The sequence below is a fragment of the Oncorhynchus keta genome, unplaced genomic scaffold, assembly GCF_023373465.1.
Source record: "Oncorhynchus keta strain PuntledgeMale-10-30-2019 unplaced genomic scaffold, Oket_V2 Un_contig_1734_pilon_pilon, whole genome shotgun sequence".
Taxonomy (NCBI): Eukaryota; Metazoa; Chordata; class Actinopteri; order Salmoniformes; family Salmonidae; genus Oncorhynchus; species Oncorhynchus keta.
Genome location: NW_026280402.1, coordinates 15,383 through 30,516, shown reverse-complemented (window position 1 = coordinate 30,516; position 15,134 = coordinate 15,383). Strand labels below are relative to the sequence as shown.

At 46.1% G+C, this 15,134-nt stretch overlaps 1 protein-coding gene across 1 annotated transcript in view; it reads left to right on the top strand.

Moving 5' to 3' along the window:
• Positions 1-15,134, top strand: part of LOC118380816 (putative thiamine transporter SLC35F3) — a 34,011-nt gene that overhangs the window by 12,387 nt on the left and 6,490 nt on the right. The window contains 2 exon segments of the mRNA XM_052503412.1: positions 1,899-2,009; positions 12,888-13,013. Of these exon segments, the coding sequence (XP_052359372.1) occupies positions 1,899-2,009; positions 12,888-13,013 (237 nt within the window).

Here is a 15,134-nt window from a genome sequence, read left to right as displayed (position 1 = left end):
ATTATATAGTGCCTGCAGGTGTAACAAGTGTCACTGTGCTAGCTGGATGTCGACCGATTATGATTTTTCAACGCCAATAACGATACCGATTATTGGAGGACCAAAAAAGCCGATACCGATTCATCGGCCTATTTTTATATATATATTTGTAATAATGGCAATTACAACAATACTGAATGAACACTTTTATTTTATCTTACTATAATACATCAATAAAATCAATTTAGTCTCAAATAAATATTGAAACATGTTCAATTTGGTTTAAATAATGCAAAAACACAGTGTTGGAGAAGAAAGTAAAAGTGCAATATGTGCCATGTAAGGAAGCTAACGTTTAAGTTCCTTGCTCAGAACATGAGAACATACAGTATGAAAGCTGGTGGTTCCTTTTAACATGAGTCTTCAATATTCCCAGTTACGAAGTTTTAGGTTGTAGTTATTTTAGGAATTATAGGACTATTTCTCTCTATACCGTTTGTATTTCATACCTTTGACTATTGGATGTTCTTATAGGCACTTTAGTATTGCCAGTCTAATCTCGGGAGTTGATAGGCTTGAAGTCATAAACAGTGCTGTGCATCAACCATTGCAACGAGCTGCTGGCAAACGCAGTAAAGTGCTGTTTGAATGAATGCTGCCTGCTACTGCCTACAACCGCTCAGTCAGACTGCTCTATCAAATCATAGACTTAATTATAATATAATAACACACACAAATACGAGCCTTAGGTCATTCATGTAGTAAAATCTGGAAACTATAATTTCGAAAACAAACGTTTAATCTTTCTCTGAAATACAGAACCGTTCCATATTTAAACGAACGGGCAGCATCCCTAAGTCTAAATATTGCTGTTACATTGTACAACCTTCAATGTTATGTCATAATTATGTAAAATTCTGGCAAATTAATTATGGTCTTTGTTAGAAAGAAATGGTCTTCAGTTCAGTTCGCAAAGAGCCAGGCGGCCCAAACTGCTGCATATACCCTGACTGCTTGCACTGAACGCAAGAGAAGTGACACAGTTTCCCTAGTTAAAATCAATTCATGTTAGCAGGCAATATTAACTAAATATGCAGGTTTAAATTTTGTATACTTGTGATTTTAAGAAAGGCATTGATGTTTATGGTTAGATACACATTGGTGCAACGACAGTGCTTTTTTTTTTTTTGCGCTTTTTAAATCATCACTCATTGGGCGAAGTAGGCTGTGACTCGATGATACATTAACAGGCACCTCATTGATTATATGCAACGCAGGACAAGCTAGATAAACTAGTAATATCATCAACCATACAGTATGTAGTTAACTAGTGATTATGTTAAGATTTATTATTTTTTATAAGATAAGTTTAATGCTAGCTAGCAACTTACCTTGGCTCCTTGCTGCACTCCCGTAACAGGTCGTCAGCCTGCCACACAGTCTCCTCGTGGAGTGCAATGTAATCGGCTATAATAGGAGTCCAAAAATGCTGATTACCGATTGTTATGAAAACTTGAAATCGGCCCTAATTATCCGGCCATTTTGATTAATCGGTCGACCTCTAGTGCAAGCTTAGCGGTATAGCTTCATTCTAGTGCTAGCTAAGCGGTATAGCTTCCTTCTAGTGCTAGCTTAGCGGTATAGCTTCCTTCTAGTGCTATAAGCGGTATAGCTTCCTTCTAGTGCTAGCTTAGCGGTATAGCTTCCTTCTAGTGCTAGCTCCTTCCTTCTAGTGCTAGCTTAGCGGTATAGCTTCCTTCTAGTGCTCGGTATAGCTTCCTTCACCATCCCTGTCCCCTTACTGGACTCAAACTACTGATCCTCTGCTTCAAAAACACTCGTAGCCAACTACACCACCGAAAATCTAGCAATTGGGCGAAGTCATTTTAAGCTTTGACGTGATCCTGTCTCTAACACAGGCCCTGAGGAAGATCAACACTACAGACGTGTCAGCTCTGTTCTGCTGCAACAAGGCCTTCGTATTCCTGCTCTCTTGGATCGTACTGAGAGACCGCTTCATGGGGGTCAGGGTGAGTTACAGTGTGTGTGTGTGTGTGTGTGTGTGTGTGTGTGTGTGTGTGTGTGTGTGTGTGTGTGTGTGTGTGTGTGTGTGTGTGTGTGTGTGTGTGTGTGTGTGTGTGTGTGTGTGTCCAGGGAACTTACGAAGAGATAACATTCTGACTGGAGATTCCTCCAGTTATGAGTAGATAAGAGTTCATTTCAGGGCTTGATAAAAATATATCCTAATTAAGACCACAGACTCAGTCTCAGTTGGACTAGCTAGGTCCTACCTAATTAAGACCACAGACTCAGTCTCAGTTGGACTAGCTAGGTCCTACCTAATTAAGACCACAGACTCAGTCTCAGTTGGACTAGCTAGGTCCTACCTAATTAAATTATAGCAGACAGTTATTAACTGTGTCCTGGATTTCCTGTTCTAGTGGGCTTTAACCCGGATGAACCAGAGGCTAATGGCTCCCTGCCTCCCAGACACTTCCCTTCTATTAAAAACAAATTGGGTTAGAGGCTAGTTTACATCACAAATGGCACCCTATTTCCTTTATAGTGCACTATTTTTTTAGCCCTATGGGCCCTGGTCAGTAGTAGTACTACATAGGGAATAGGGTGCCTTTGGGAAGCAGCCTAAACCCTCTGTGCTGGAGCCCTGCGGTCCCCGAAGGAATGAAGAGTATTAAGTATTAAGAGTTGAGGGCAAGGGGAACTGATCTGGGTTCAGAAGAGTTGAGGGGGGAACTGATCTGGGTTCAGAAGAGTTGAGGGCGTGGGGAACTGACCTGGGTTCAGAAGAGTTGACTGGGGAACTGATCTGGGTTCAGAAGAGTTGAGGGCATGGGGAACTGATCTGGGTTCAGAAGAGTTGAGGGCATGGGGAACTGACCTGGGTTCAGAAGAGTTGAGGGCATGGGGAACTGACCTGGGTTCAGAAGAGTTGAGGGCATGGGGAACTGACCTGGGTTCAGAAGAGTTGAGGGCGTGGGGAACTGAGGGTTCAGAAGAGTTGAGGGCATGGGGAACTGATCTGGGTTCAGAAGAGTTGAGGGCGTGGGGAACTGACCTGGGTTCAGAAGAGTTGAGGGCATGGGGAACTGATCTGGGTTCAGAAGAGTTGAGGGCAAGGGGAACTGGGGTTCAACATGGGGAACTGATCTGGGTTCAGAAGAGTTGAGGGCGTGGGGAACTGACCTGGGTTCAGAAGAGTTGAGGGCGGGGAACTGACCTGGGTTCAGAAGAGTTGAGGGCATGGGGAACTGATCTGGGTTCAGAAGAGTTGAGGCGTGGGGAACTGACCTGGGTTCAGAAGAGTTGAGGGCATGGGGAACTGACCTGGGTTCAGAAGAGTTGAGGGCATGGGGAACTGACCTGGGTTCAGAAGAGTTGAGGGCGTGGGGAACTGACCTGGGTTCAGAAGAGTTGAGGGCATGGGGAACTGATCTGGGTTCAGAAGAGTTGAGGGCGTGGGGAACTGACCTGGGTTCAGAAGAGTTGAGGGCATGGGGAACTGATCTGGGTTCAGAAGAGTTGAGGGCAAGGGGAACTGACCTGGGGAAGAGTTGACGGCATGGGGAACTGATCTGGGTTCAGAAGAGTTGAGGGCATGGGGAACTGACCTGGGTTCAGAAGAGTTGAGGGCGTGGGAACTGACCTGGGTTCAGAAGAGTTGAGGGCATGGGGAACTGACCTGGGTTCAGGAGTTGAACTGACCTGGGTTCAGAAGAGTTGAGGGCATGGGGAACTGACCTGGGTTCAGAAGAGTTGAGGGCATGGGGAACTGACCTGGGTTCAGGAGTTGAGGGCGTGGGGAACTGACCTGGGTTCAGAAGAGTTGAGGGCATGGGGAACTGACCTGGGTTCAGAAGAGTTGACGGCGTGGGGAACTGACCTGGGTTCAGAAGAGTTGAGGGCATGGGGAACTGACCTGGGTTCAGAAGAGTTGAGGGCGTGGGGAACTGACCTGGGTTCAGAAGAGTTGAGGGCATGGGGAACTGACCTGGGTTCAGAAGAGTTGAGGGCGTGGGGAACTGACCTGGGTTCAGAAGAGTTGAGGGTGTGGAGAACTGACCTGGGTTCAGAAGAGTTGAGGGCAACTGGGTTCAGAAGAGTGGGGTTGACCTGGGTTCAGAAGAGTTGAGGGCATGGGGAACTGACCTGGGTTCAGAAGAGTTGAGGGCATGGGGAACTGACCTGGGTTCAGAAGAGTTGAGGGCATGGGGAACTGACCTGGGTTCAGAAGAGTTGAGGGCATGGGGAACTGACCTGGGTTCAGAAGAGTTGAGGGCATGGGGAACTGACCTGGGTTCAGAAGAGTTGAGGGCATGGGGAACTGACCTGGGTTCAGAAGAGTTGAGGGCATGGGGAACTGACCTGGGTTCAGAAGAGTTGAGGGCATGGGGAACTGACCTGGGTTCAGAAGAGTTGAGGGCGTGGGGAACTGACCTGGGTTCAGAAGAGTTGAGGTCATGGGGAACGGACCTGGGTTCAGAAGAGTTGAGGGCGTGGGGAACTGACCTGGGTTCAGAAGAGTTGAGGGCATGGGGAACTGACCTGGGTTCAGAAGAGTTGAGGGTGTGGGGACTGACCTGGGTTCAGAAGAGTTGAGGGCATGGGGAACTGATCTGGGTTCAGAAGAGTTGAGGGCGTGGGGAACTGACCTGGGTTCAGAAGAGTTGAGGGCATGGGGAACTGACCTGGGTTCAGAAGAGTTGAGGACATGGGGAACTGACCTTAGGTTCAGAAGAGTTGAGGGCATGGGGAGACCTGTTCATGAGGCGTGGGGAGCGGACCTGGGTTCAGAAGAGTTGAGGCGTGGGGAACTGACCTGGGTTCAAATACTATTTTAAGTATTTTAAATACTGTTTTGAGACTGTTCTGTTAAGCCAGGTAAACTCAATCAAGTTGTGGGCATTCAGAAGATAACCTGTATTGCAGTGCAGAAAAAACATTTGCTTTCAAGTGAATGTAACTGCTCAGTCAGGGCTGGGGGATAGTTCATTAACTGTCATTGTTAGATAATTGTTAATGAACTTGGACCTCGGCGTCACCCTGGGAGAGAGTTTGTCAAATTAACAATGTACCTTGCAGCACCAAAGGTATTCTGAAGAGTAGCTATAAGTAAGTTGCTGGATACAGTGCCTTGCAAAAGTATTCACCCCCCTTGGCAGTTTTCCTATTTTGTTGCATTTCAACCTGTATTTTAAATACATTTATTTTTATTTGGATTTCCTGTAATGGACAAACACATTATAGTCCAAATTGGTGAAGTGAAATGGTAAAAAAAAAAAACGTGTTTAAAAAAATGATATGAAAATGCTATGAAGCCCCTAGATAAGATCTGGTGCAACCAATTACCTTCTGAAGTCACATAATTAGTTAAATAAAGTCCACCTATAATAAAGTCCATCTGTTCTGAAAGGCCCCAGAGTCTGCAACACCACTAAGCAGGGGACACCGCCAAGCAAGTGGAACCATGAAGATCAAGGAGCTCTCCAAACAGGTCAGGGACAAAGTTGTGGAGAAGTACAGATCAGGGTTGGGTTATAAAACAATATCAGAAACTTTGAACATCACACTGACATCACATCTCTCTTTCCATTAATTCAACTAAGAGTGGCCAGAAAAAAGACATTGCTTAAAGAAAAAAATAAGCAAACACGTTTGGTGTTCTCCAAAAGGCATGTGGGAGACTCCCCAAACATATGGAAGAAGGTACTCTGGTCAGATGAGACTAAAATTGAGCGTTTTGGCCATCAAGGAAAACACAATGTCTGGTGCAAACCCAACACCTCTCATCACCCCGAGTATCTATCCCCACAGTGAAGCATGGTGCTGGCAACATCATGCTGTGGGGATACTTTTAATCGGCAGGGACTGGGAAACTGGTCAGAATTGAAGGAATGATGGATGGTGCTAAATACAGGGAAATTCTTGAGGGAAACTTGTTTCAGTTTTCTAGAGATTTGAGACTGGGACGGAGGTTCACCTTCCAGCAGGACAATGACCCTAAGCATACTGCTAAAGCAACACTCGAGTGGTTTAAGGGGAAACATATAAATGTCTTGGAATGGCCTTGTCAAAGCCCAGATCTCAATCCAATTGAGAACCTGTGGTATGACTCAAAGATTGTTGTACACCAGCAGAACCCATCCAAGCTGGAGCAGTTTTGCCTTGAAGAATGGACAAAAATTCCAGTGGCTAGATGTGTCAAGCTTATAGAGACATACCCCATGAGACTTGCAGCTGTAATTGCTGCAAAATGTGGCTATACAAAGTATTGACTTTGGGGGTGAATAGTTATGCACGCTCAAGTTTTCTGTTTTATTGTCTTATTTCTTGTTTGATTCACAATAAAACATATTTTGTTGTGGTAGGCATGTTGTGTATCAAATGATACAAACACCCCAAAAATCCATTTTCATTCCAGGTTGTAAGGCAACAAAATAGGAAAAATGCCAAGGGGGGTGAATACTTTCGCAAGCCACTGTAGAACCAAGCTAAGGATGTCCTGTCTGGCTGAGAGTTCCCTTCTCTCTGCAGTGGTACTGAAAAGCCTCATGTGGAAACTGAAGTGTGTCCTTGTAATGACATGATGTATATATGATCTTCTGAACTGAAACTGTTACCTCTCAGAGAGATAGAGAAGACAGGAAGGAATCTTGATACAGAGCGGGATTCCCGGGTCGACATCGGGACCCGACAGAGAAGTGTGCGGCGCAGTCTATTATTGTATAATAGTAGTATTGCACTATGCAATCTGGCAGGAGTGGCTCAAACTCATGAAGCAGCCCAGACAAAAAGTCACGGTACCAAACATGATGTCCCACACAGACCTTGATGAACAGTCTTGATGAACCTGTAGTCTACATTTAAAACTCCCTACTAGGTCCCAGGCAGTTCACGTATTCAGAGTAGAAAGACTGATTCAGCATCAGGTCCCCCTGGCCATATCATATTCATCATAATCTCAAAGGTCAAACTGATCCTAGATCAGCCCTCCTATATGTATTCTGAGACTTTATAAATACAAGTTCAGGTCTCTCTTGCAAAATATGTTTGATCTCACTGTGACTAATCCGGATAAATGAATGAATGGGTGTATGTATGTACTGTTTGTGTGAATAACTGGAGGGAAGATCTGGAAGGAAAACACCTAATCGGAATGTCTCTCTCTCTCTCTCTCTCCTGTCATTATCCCTCACTACCCCCATCTGTGATGAAAGCTCTGAGTAATCCTCCCATTTCTTTCTTTCTTCTCTCTCTCTCTCTCTCTCTCTCTCTCTCTCTCTCTCTCTCTCTCTCTCTCTCTTTTTCTATATTTATCTCTGTCTCCCTCTCTCTCTCTCTCTCTCTCTCTCTCTATTTCTCTCTGTCTGTCTCTCTCTGTCTGTCTGTCTGTCTGTCTCTGTCTCTCTCTCTCTCTCTCTCTCTCTCTCTCTCTCTCTCTCCCCATCTTTCTCTTCCTCTCTCTCCCTCTCTCTCTCTCTCCCTTCCCCACACTCTCTCTCTCCCTTCCTCACACTCTCTCTCTTTCTCTTCCTCTCTCTCCCCCATGACTCCTGTCTCTCTCTCTCTCTCTTTCTCTCTCTCTCTCCCTCTAATTCTCTCTCTGTCTCTCTCTCTCTTACTCTCTCTCTCTTTCTCTGACTGTTGATGGGTATTGCAGTGTTTTGATGTCTGCAGTAATGCGGAGGATCTTGGATGGGCTTTCCTTCATATGAAAATGAAGAGAGAAGGGGAGAGGATACGAGGGGGAGAGGCTGGGGAGAGTCCAATTATCCCTTTGAAGTATGACAGTGTTCTGATACTTAGCTTGGGCTATTTCATGGGTGAGGTGGGTGGATAGCTGTCAATAGGAGAATGGTATATAAGGGATGGCATCTCTCCCATACTGTACCTACAGTGCCTTCAGAAAGTATTCATACCCCTTGACTCATTCTACATGTTGTTGTGTTACAGCCTTTATTCTAATCTACACATAGACATGGTTAATTATTGCATTGCAATATATTTTAGAATAAGGCTGTAACGTAACAAAATGTGGAAAAAGTCAAGAGGTCTGAATACTTTCCCAATGCACTGCATGTACAGGTAACTGCCAAAATAAAGGAAACACCAACATAAAGAGTCTTAATAGGGTGTTGGGTCACCATGAGCCAGAACAGCTTCAATGTGCCTTGGCATAGATTCTACAATTGTCTGGAACTATTGGAGGGATGTGACACCATTCCTCCATGAGAAACTACATCATTTGGTGATTTGTTGATGGTGTAAACGCTGTCTCAGGCGCCTGCTCCAGAATCTCCCGTAAGTGTTCATTTGGGATGAGATCTGGTGGCTAAGACGGCCATGGCATATGGTCTACATCGTTTTCATGTTCACCATTCAGTGACCACTCGCGCGCTGTGGATGGGGGTATTGTCATTCTATGGGGGGGCATAGCCATGGTAGACAAAATAATGGCCCTAAACATGATGCTTAATTAACTCAGGAACCACACCTGGGTTGAAGCACCTGCTTTCAATACACTTTGAATCCCTCATTTACTCAAGTATTTCCTTTATTTTGGCAGTTGCCTGTATATCTCTGAGTATATTGTATCTCCTGTATGTTTTATGTTGTTATGGAGAGGTGTGAGAGTAACATTGCCTAGGCTTTAGCTCAGCAAACTAGCACAGTCTCCCTTGTGGCACATGAGACCCACCCAGGCTCTAACCCAATCAGTCACACATACATTTCTCAGCTGTGGTTTTGTCTTTTCATTTAACCTTTATTGAACTAGGAAAGACCCTTGGGGTTAGAAAGGTCTTCTGCGAGTGTGGCCTGGTGTTATGGTGTTGTGGTGGGAGTGACAGACTGCCTCAGCAGAGCCCAGACCCAGTCTTGGTCCATTTCCCCATTCCCTGACATTGGGTTTGCTGACACAGCAGTGTGTGAGAAAGGAAAACAAATTGCCGTGTCCAATCACTGAGGGTCCGTGTCCCAGGAAACCAAGCAGCAAAGCAGCAGGCTTCCTCAGAGAAACACATCTCTGTAGAGAGGTACCTGACCATAGAATATCATCAGGGGCGCAACTTTCACTGGGTAGGTTGGCTGTTTGGGGTGTTTATACCTGAATGGATAAAGAAACTGGAAGGTGCGCCCCTGAATAGAACTACCATGTCAGCCATATTGAGTAAACCCATGGGTCTCCCAGTCAAATTGCCATGGTATGAGGCGCGTTGTCCTTAGTCATTTTATTTCTATGTGAGTGACATAGCTGGCGTTTCTAGAGAATGGACATCCCCATTCAAGTCAACGTTGTGTAATGAGTTGACCTGGCAGGTCATTCTGTCTTTTATGTAGCTAGAGAGGTGACTGAAAGGCAGGCAGCCTGCACTGCAGAGAGAGAGAGAGAGAAAGAGGGTGAGAGAGAGGGAGGGGGAGAGAAAGAGAGAGGGGAGAGAGGGGGTGAGGGGAGGGTGGGGGAGAGAGAGAGAGAGAGAGAGGGGGTGGGGGGGAGAGAGAGAGAGAGAGAGGAGGGAGAGGGAGAGAGAAAGAGAGAGAGAGAGAGAGAGAGAGAGAGAGAGAGAGAGAGAGAGAGAGAGAGAGAGAGACAGAGAGAGAGAGAGAGGGGGGGGTTTACCCATTGTACCCCTTGGCTCTGTCCAGGTGTAACCAGTGCTTAATTTGGGCCACATCCTGCCAAAACAGGGTCTGGCACCTTTAAAAAAATGTTTTTATTCGTTCCGGTACCTCAGAGCCCCCAACTCACCCCACTCTAATGCTCACTTTTTGTTCCGGCATTTCCCGATTTACAAATGAAGCACTGGGCATAACCACACGGGTTGTTTATCTTCCTGACACCTCTCTAATGCAGTGCTAATCCACTCCGCTGGCCCAAGCCAAGTCCTTATTCATTACACACACACACACACACACACACACACACACACACACACACACACAGACACAGACACACACACACACACACACACACACACACACACACACACACACACACACACACACACACACACACACACACACACACACACAGACACACACACACAGACACACACGCAGACACACGCAGACACACACACACACACAGCCCATCAATCCTTTCCTGTATGGGAGACTGTCTTTGCTGATTGGAAAGCACTGGGCCCTGGACCAGATAGTATATGATTATCATGACTGTGGTTGTGGTTGTGTGTGTCTTCGCATTGTGTTCACCATTACACCAGTAACAGACATTACTGTGGGAGGGAACGGCTGGAGGAAAAGAAGAGGGAACGGCTGGAGGAAAGGAAGAGGGAACGGCTGGAGGAAAGGAAGAGGGAATGGCTGGAGGAAAGGAAGAGGGAATGGCTGGAGGAAAGGAAGAGGGAATGGCTGGAGGAACGGGAGAGGGAATGGCTGGAGGAAAGGAAGAGGGAACGTCTGGAGGAAAGGAAGAGGGAACGTCTGGAGGAAAGGAAGAGGGAATGGCTGGAGGAAAGGAAGAGGGAATGGCTGGAGGAACGGGAGAGGGAATGGCTGGAGGAAAGGGGGGTGGAATGGCTGGAGGAAAAGAAGAGGGAACGGCTGGAGGAAAGGAAGAGGGAACGGCTGGAGGAAAGGAAGAGGGAACGGCTGGAGGAAAGGAAGAGGGAACGGCTGGAGGAAAGGGAGGGGGAACGGCTGGAGGAAAGGGAGAGGGAACGGCTGGAGGATAGGAAGAGGGAATGGCTGGAGGAAAGGGAGGGGGAATGGCTGGAGGAAAAGAAGAGGGAACGGCTGGAGGAAAGGAAGAGGGAACGGCTGGAGGAAAGGAGGGAACGGCTGGAGGAAAGGGAGGGGGAACGGCTGGAGGAAAGGAAGAGGGAACGGCTGGAGGAAAGGGAGGGGGAATGGCTGGAGGAAAGGAAGAGGGAATGGCTGGAGGAAAGGAAGAGGGAATGAATGGAGGAAAGAGGGAATGGCTGGAGGAACGGGAGGGGGAATGGCTGGAGAAAATGAAGAGGGAACGGCTGGAGGAAAGGAGGGAACGGCTGGAGGAAAGGGAGGGGGAACGGCTGGAGGAAAGGAAGAGGGAATGGCTGGAGGAAAGGGAGGGGGAATGGCTGGAGGAAAGGAAGAGGGAATGGCTGGAGGAAAGGAAGAGGGAATGAATGGAGGAAAGAGGGAATGGCTGGAGGAACGGGAGGGGGAATGGCTGGAGAAAATGAAGAGGGAACGGCTGGAGGAAAGGAAGAGGGAATGGCTGGAGGAAAGGAAGAGGGAGTGGCTGGAGGAACGGGAGGGGAATGGCTGGAGGAAAGGAAGAGTGAATGGCTGGAGAAAAGGAAGAGGGAACGGCTGGAGGAAAGGAAGAGTGAATGGCTGGAGAAAAGGAAGAGGGAACGGCTGGAGGAAAGGAAGAGGGAACGGCTGGAGGAAAGGAAGAGGGAACGGCTGGAGGAAAGGGAGGGGGAACGGCTGGAGGAAAGGGAGGGGGAACGGCTGGAGGAAAGGAAGAGGGAACGGCTGGAGGAAAGGGAGAGGGAACGGCTGGAGGAAAGGAAGAGGGAACGGCTGGAGGAAAGGAAGAGGGAATGGCTGGAGGAAAGGAAGAGGGAATGGCTGGAGGAAAGGGAGGGGGAATGGCTGGAGGAAAAGAAGAGGGAACGGCTGGAGGAAAGGAAGAGGGAACGGCTGGAGGAAAGGAGGGAACGGCTGGAGGAAAGGGAGGGGGAACGGCTGGAGGAAAGGAAGAGGGAACGGCTGGAGGAAAGGGAGGGGGAACGGCTGGAGGAAAGGGAGGGGGAACGGCTGGAGGAAAGGAAGAGGGAATGGCTGGAGGAAAGGAAGAGGGAATGGCTGGAGGAAAGGAAGAGGGAATGGCTGGAGGAAAGGAAGAGGGAATGGCTGGAGGAAAGGAAGAGGGAATGAATGGAGGAAAGAGGGAATGGCTGGAGGAACGGGAGGGGGAATGGCTGGAGAAAAGGAAGAGGGAACGGCTGGAGGAAAGGAAGAGGGAACGGCTGGAGGAAAGGAAGAGGGAATGGCTGGAGGAAAGGTAGAGGGAATGGCTGGAGGAACGGGAGAGAAATAATGGCTGGAGAAAAGGAAGAGGGAACGGCTGGAGAAAGGAAGAGGGAATGGCTGGAGAAAAGGAAGAGGGAATGACTGGAGGAAAGGAAGAGGGAATGTCTGGAGGAAAGGAAGAGGGAATGGCTGGAGGAACGGGAGGGGGAATGGCTGGAGGAAAGGGAGGTGGAATGGCTGGAGGAAAAGAAGAGAGAACGGCTGGAGGAAAGGGAGGGGAAAGTGAAAGTCAGGGACAAACATATACACACGCACAAACACAAGCTCTGTCACTCTGACACACACAAGGCCATTGGGGCGTGAATCTGTTCAGTGCTACTGTAAGGTCTCCGACAGTAACTTACCATCCTGGCTGGGCTCAAGGCTGCTCCAGGTTTTACTACCTGTCTTAGGCTGTGTCCCAAATTACACCATATTCCCTTTATAGTGCACTACTTGTGACCAGGGCCCAGAGGAATAGGGTGCCATTTGGGACACATTCAGTACTTACTGTTTGATGATCTGATCTCAGACCAGTGTAAAAGTGCATCAGAAGTGGATCCTGGTGTGTCAAGTCAACAGTGACTCTTCTTTCTAAGCAGTAAAATGTATTTATGGTAGATTGAACTGCAGTTGAGATACTTGTGCTTTCACACTATGAATAAATCCAGCTTGAATTCAAAGTGAAAGAATTCAACCTTTACCCTGACCATACAGTAGCTTCATGTCCACATCCCGGTTCAACCCTCCCCTTCCTCCTTCTACACTATCCTATCCAATAAAATGTAAGCAGTGCCCCACTCCTTTAAAAACACCTGCTAAGTGGTATATATTGTAATATGTCCTCCCCACCTTTCCCTGTGCAGATCGTGGCGGCCATCTTTGCCATCGCTGGCATCGTGATGATGACCTACGCTGACGGCTTCCACAGCCACTCTGTCATGGGGATCACCTTCGTTGTGGCCTCCGCTTCTATGTCTGCACTCTACAAGGTACTTCTCTACTCTATGAACAAACACACAAACACACACACACATTCTCACACACAGGACACATTTGTTTGCTTAACTGTGAGACATGGTACAGTCTTCTCTAAAAGACAGAATCAAAGGAACACCTCATTCTTTGTGGTTGAAAGGAATGAATACATGGTTATTCTTTGTGATTGAAATGAATGAATACATGGTTATTATTTGTGATTGAAATGAATAAATACATGGTTATTCTTTGTGATTGAAAGGAATTAATACATGGTTATTCTTTGTGGTTGAAATGAATGAATACATGGTTATTCTTTGTGGTTGAAAGGAATGAATACATGGTTATTCTTTGTGATTGAAATGAATGAATACATGGTTATTCTTTGTGGTTGAAAGGAATGAATACATGGTTATTCTTTGTGATTGAAAGGAATGAATACATGGTTATTCTTTGTGGTTGAAAGGAATGAATACATGGTTATTATTTGTGGTTGAAATGAATAAATACATGGTTATTCTTTGTGATTGAAAGGAATGAATACATGGTTATTCTTTGTGATTGAAAGGAATGAATACATGGTTATTCTTTGTGATTGAAAGGAATGAATACATGGTTATTCTTTGTGATTGAAAGGAATGAATACATGGTTATTCTTTGTGATTGAAAGGAATGAATACATGGTTATTCTTTGTGATTGAAAGGAATGAATACATGGTTATTATTTGTGGTTGAAATGAATAAATACATGGTTATTCTTTGTGATTGAAATGAATGAATACATGGTTATTCTTTGTGATTGAAAGGAATGAATACATGGTTATTCTTTGTGATTGAAAGGGGGTGTGTCAGTTCTGAGACCTTTTATGTGTCTCCATTTTTCTTTCCTCCTTCAGTGAGATGAAGATGTCCTCAAAACGTTTCAAAGAAAAAATCACGCAAACATCCTCCTTTATGAAATACAGATTAGGAGCAATGTTAGGTCTCATGTAAGGAGTCTTTGTGCATACAGGGACTGGCTCATGAGTCTCCTTAGATGTGTTCCTTATATAATCAGGTAACAGGAGACTAGATTAGATATTATGAAATACTATGAAGCATTCTAAAACATCTGGGCTGGGTTAAACGGGACGTAATTTGGTGTTTCATTTGATAGACCTGCAGATGTTCAGACTGTGACAGGCAGATCCTTATAGATTCTGAATGGACAGATGGATGGATGTGTGGGGTATGTAGTTTGGTGTTTGTGCATTGATAGGCCTCCAGAACCTGACGTTCAGTGTCAGTATGATGGCCAAATATATAGCCAAGTTGGACAGATAGACATATAGACAGACAGACAGACAGACAGACAGACAGACAGACAGACAGACAGACAGACAGACAGACAGACAGACAGAAACAGACAGACAGACAGACAGACAGACAGACAGACAGACAGACAGACAGACAGACAGACGTGCACCCCTTAGGTCCCTAGTACCCAGTTTAGGAAACACTGGTGACTGCCCGTGGAGGACAGACAGACACAAAGAGGGGTGTGATGGGTATATAATATGGCTGTTCTGTTCTATAATATGGTGTTCTCCTGTTCTATATTATAGCTGTTCTGTGGTGTCTCCTGTTCTATAATATGGCTGTTCTGTGGTGTCTCCTGTTCTATAATATAGCTGTTCTGTGGTGTCTCCTGTTCTATAATATAGCTGTTCTGTGGTGTCTCCTGTTCTATAATATAGCTGTTCTGTGGTGTCTCCTGTTCTATAATATAGCTGTTCTGTGGTGTCTCCTGTTCTATAATATAGCTGTTCTGTGGTATCTCCTGTTCTATAATATAGCTGTTCTGTGGTGTCTCCTGTTCTATAATATGGCTGTTCTGTGGTGTCTCCTGTTCTATAATATAGCTGTTCTGTGGTGTCTCCTGTTCTATAATATAGCTGTTCTGTGGTGTCTCCCCTGTTCTATAATATAGCTGTTCTGTGGTGTCTCCTGTTCTATAATATAGCTGTTCTGTGGTGTCTCCTGTTCTATAATATAGCTGTTCTGTGGTATCTCCTGTTCTATAATATAGCTGTTCTCCTGTTCTATAATATGGTGTCTCCCTGTTCTATAATATGGCTGTTCTGTGGTGTCTCCTG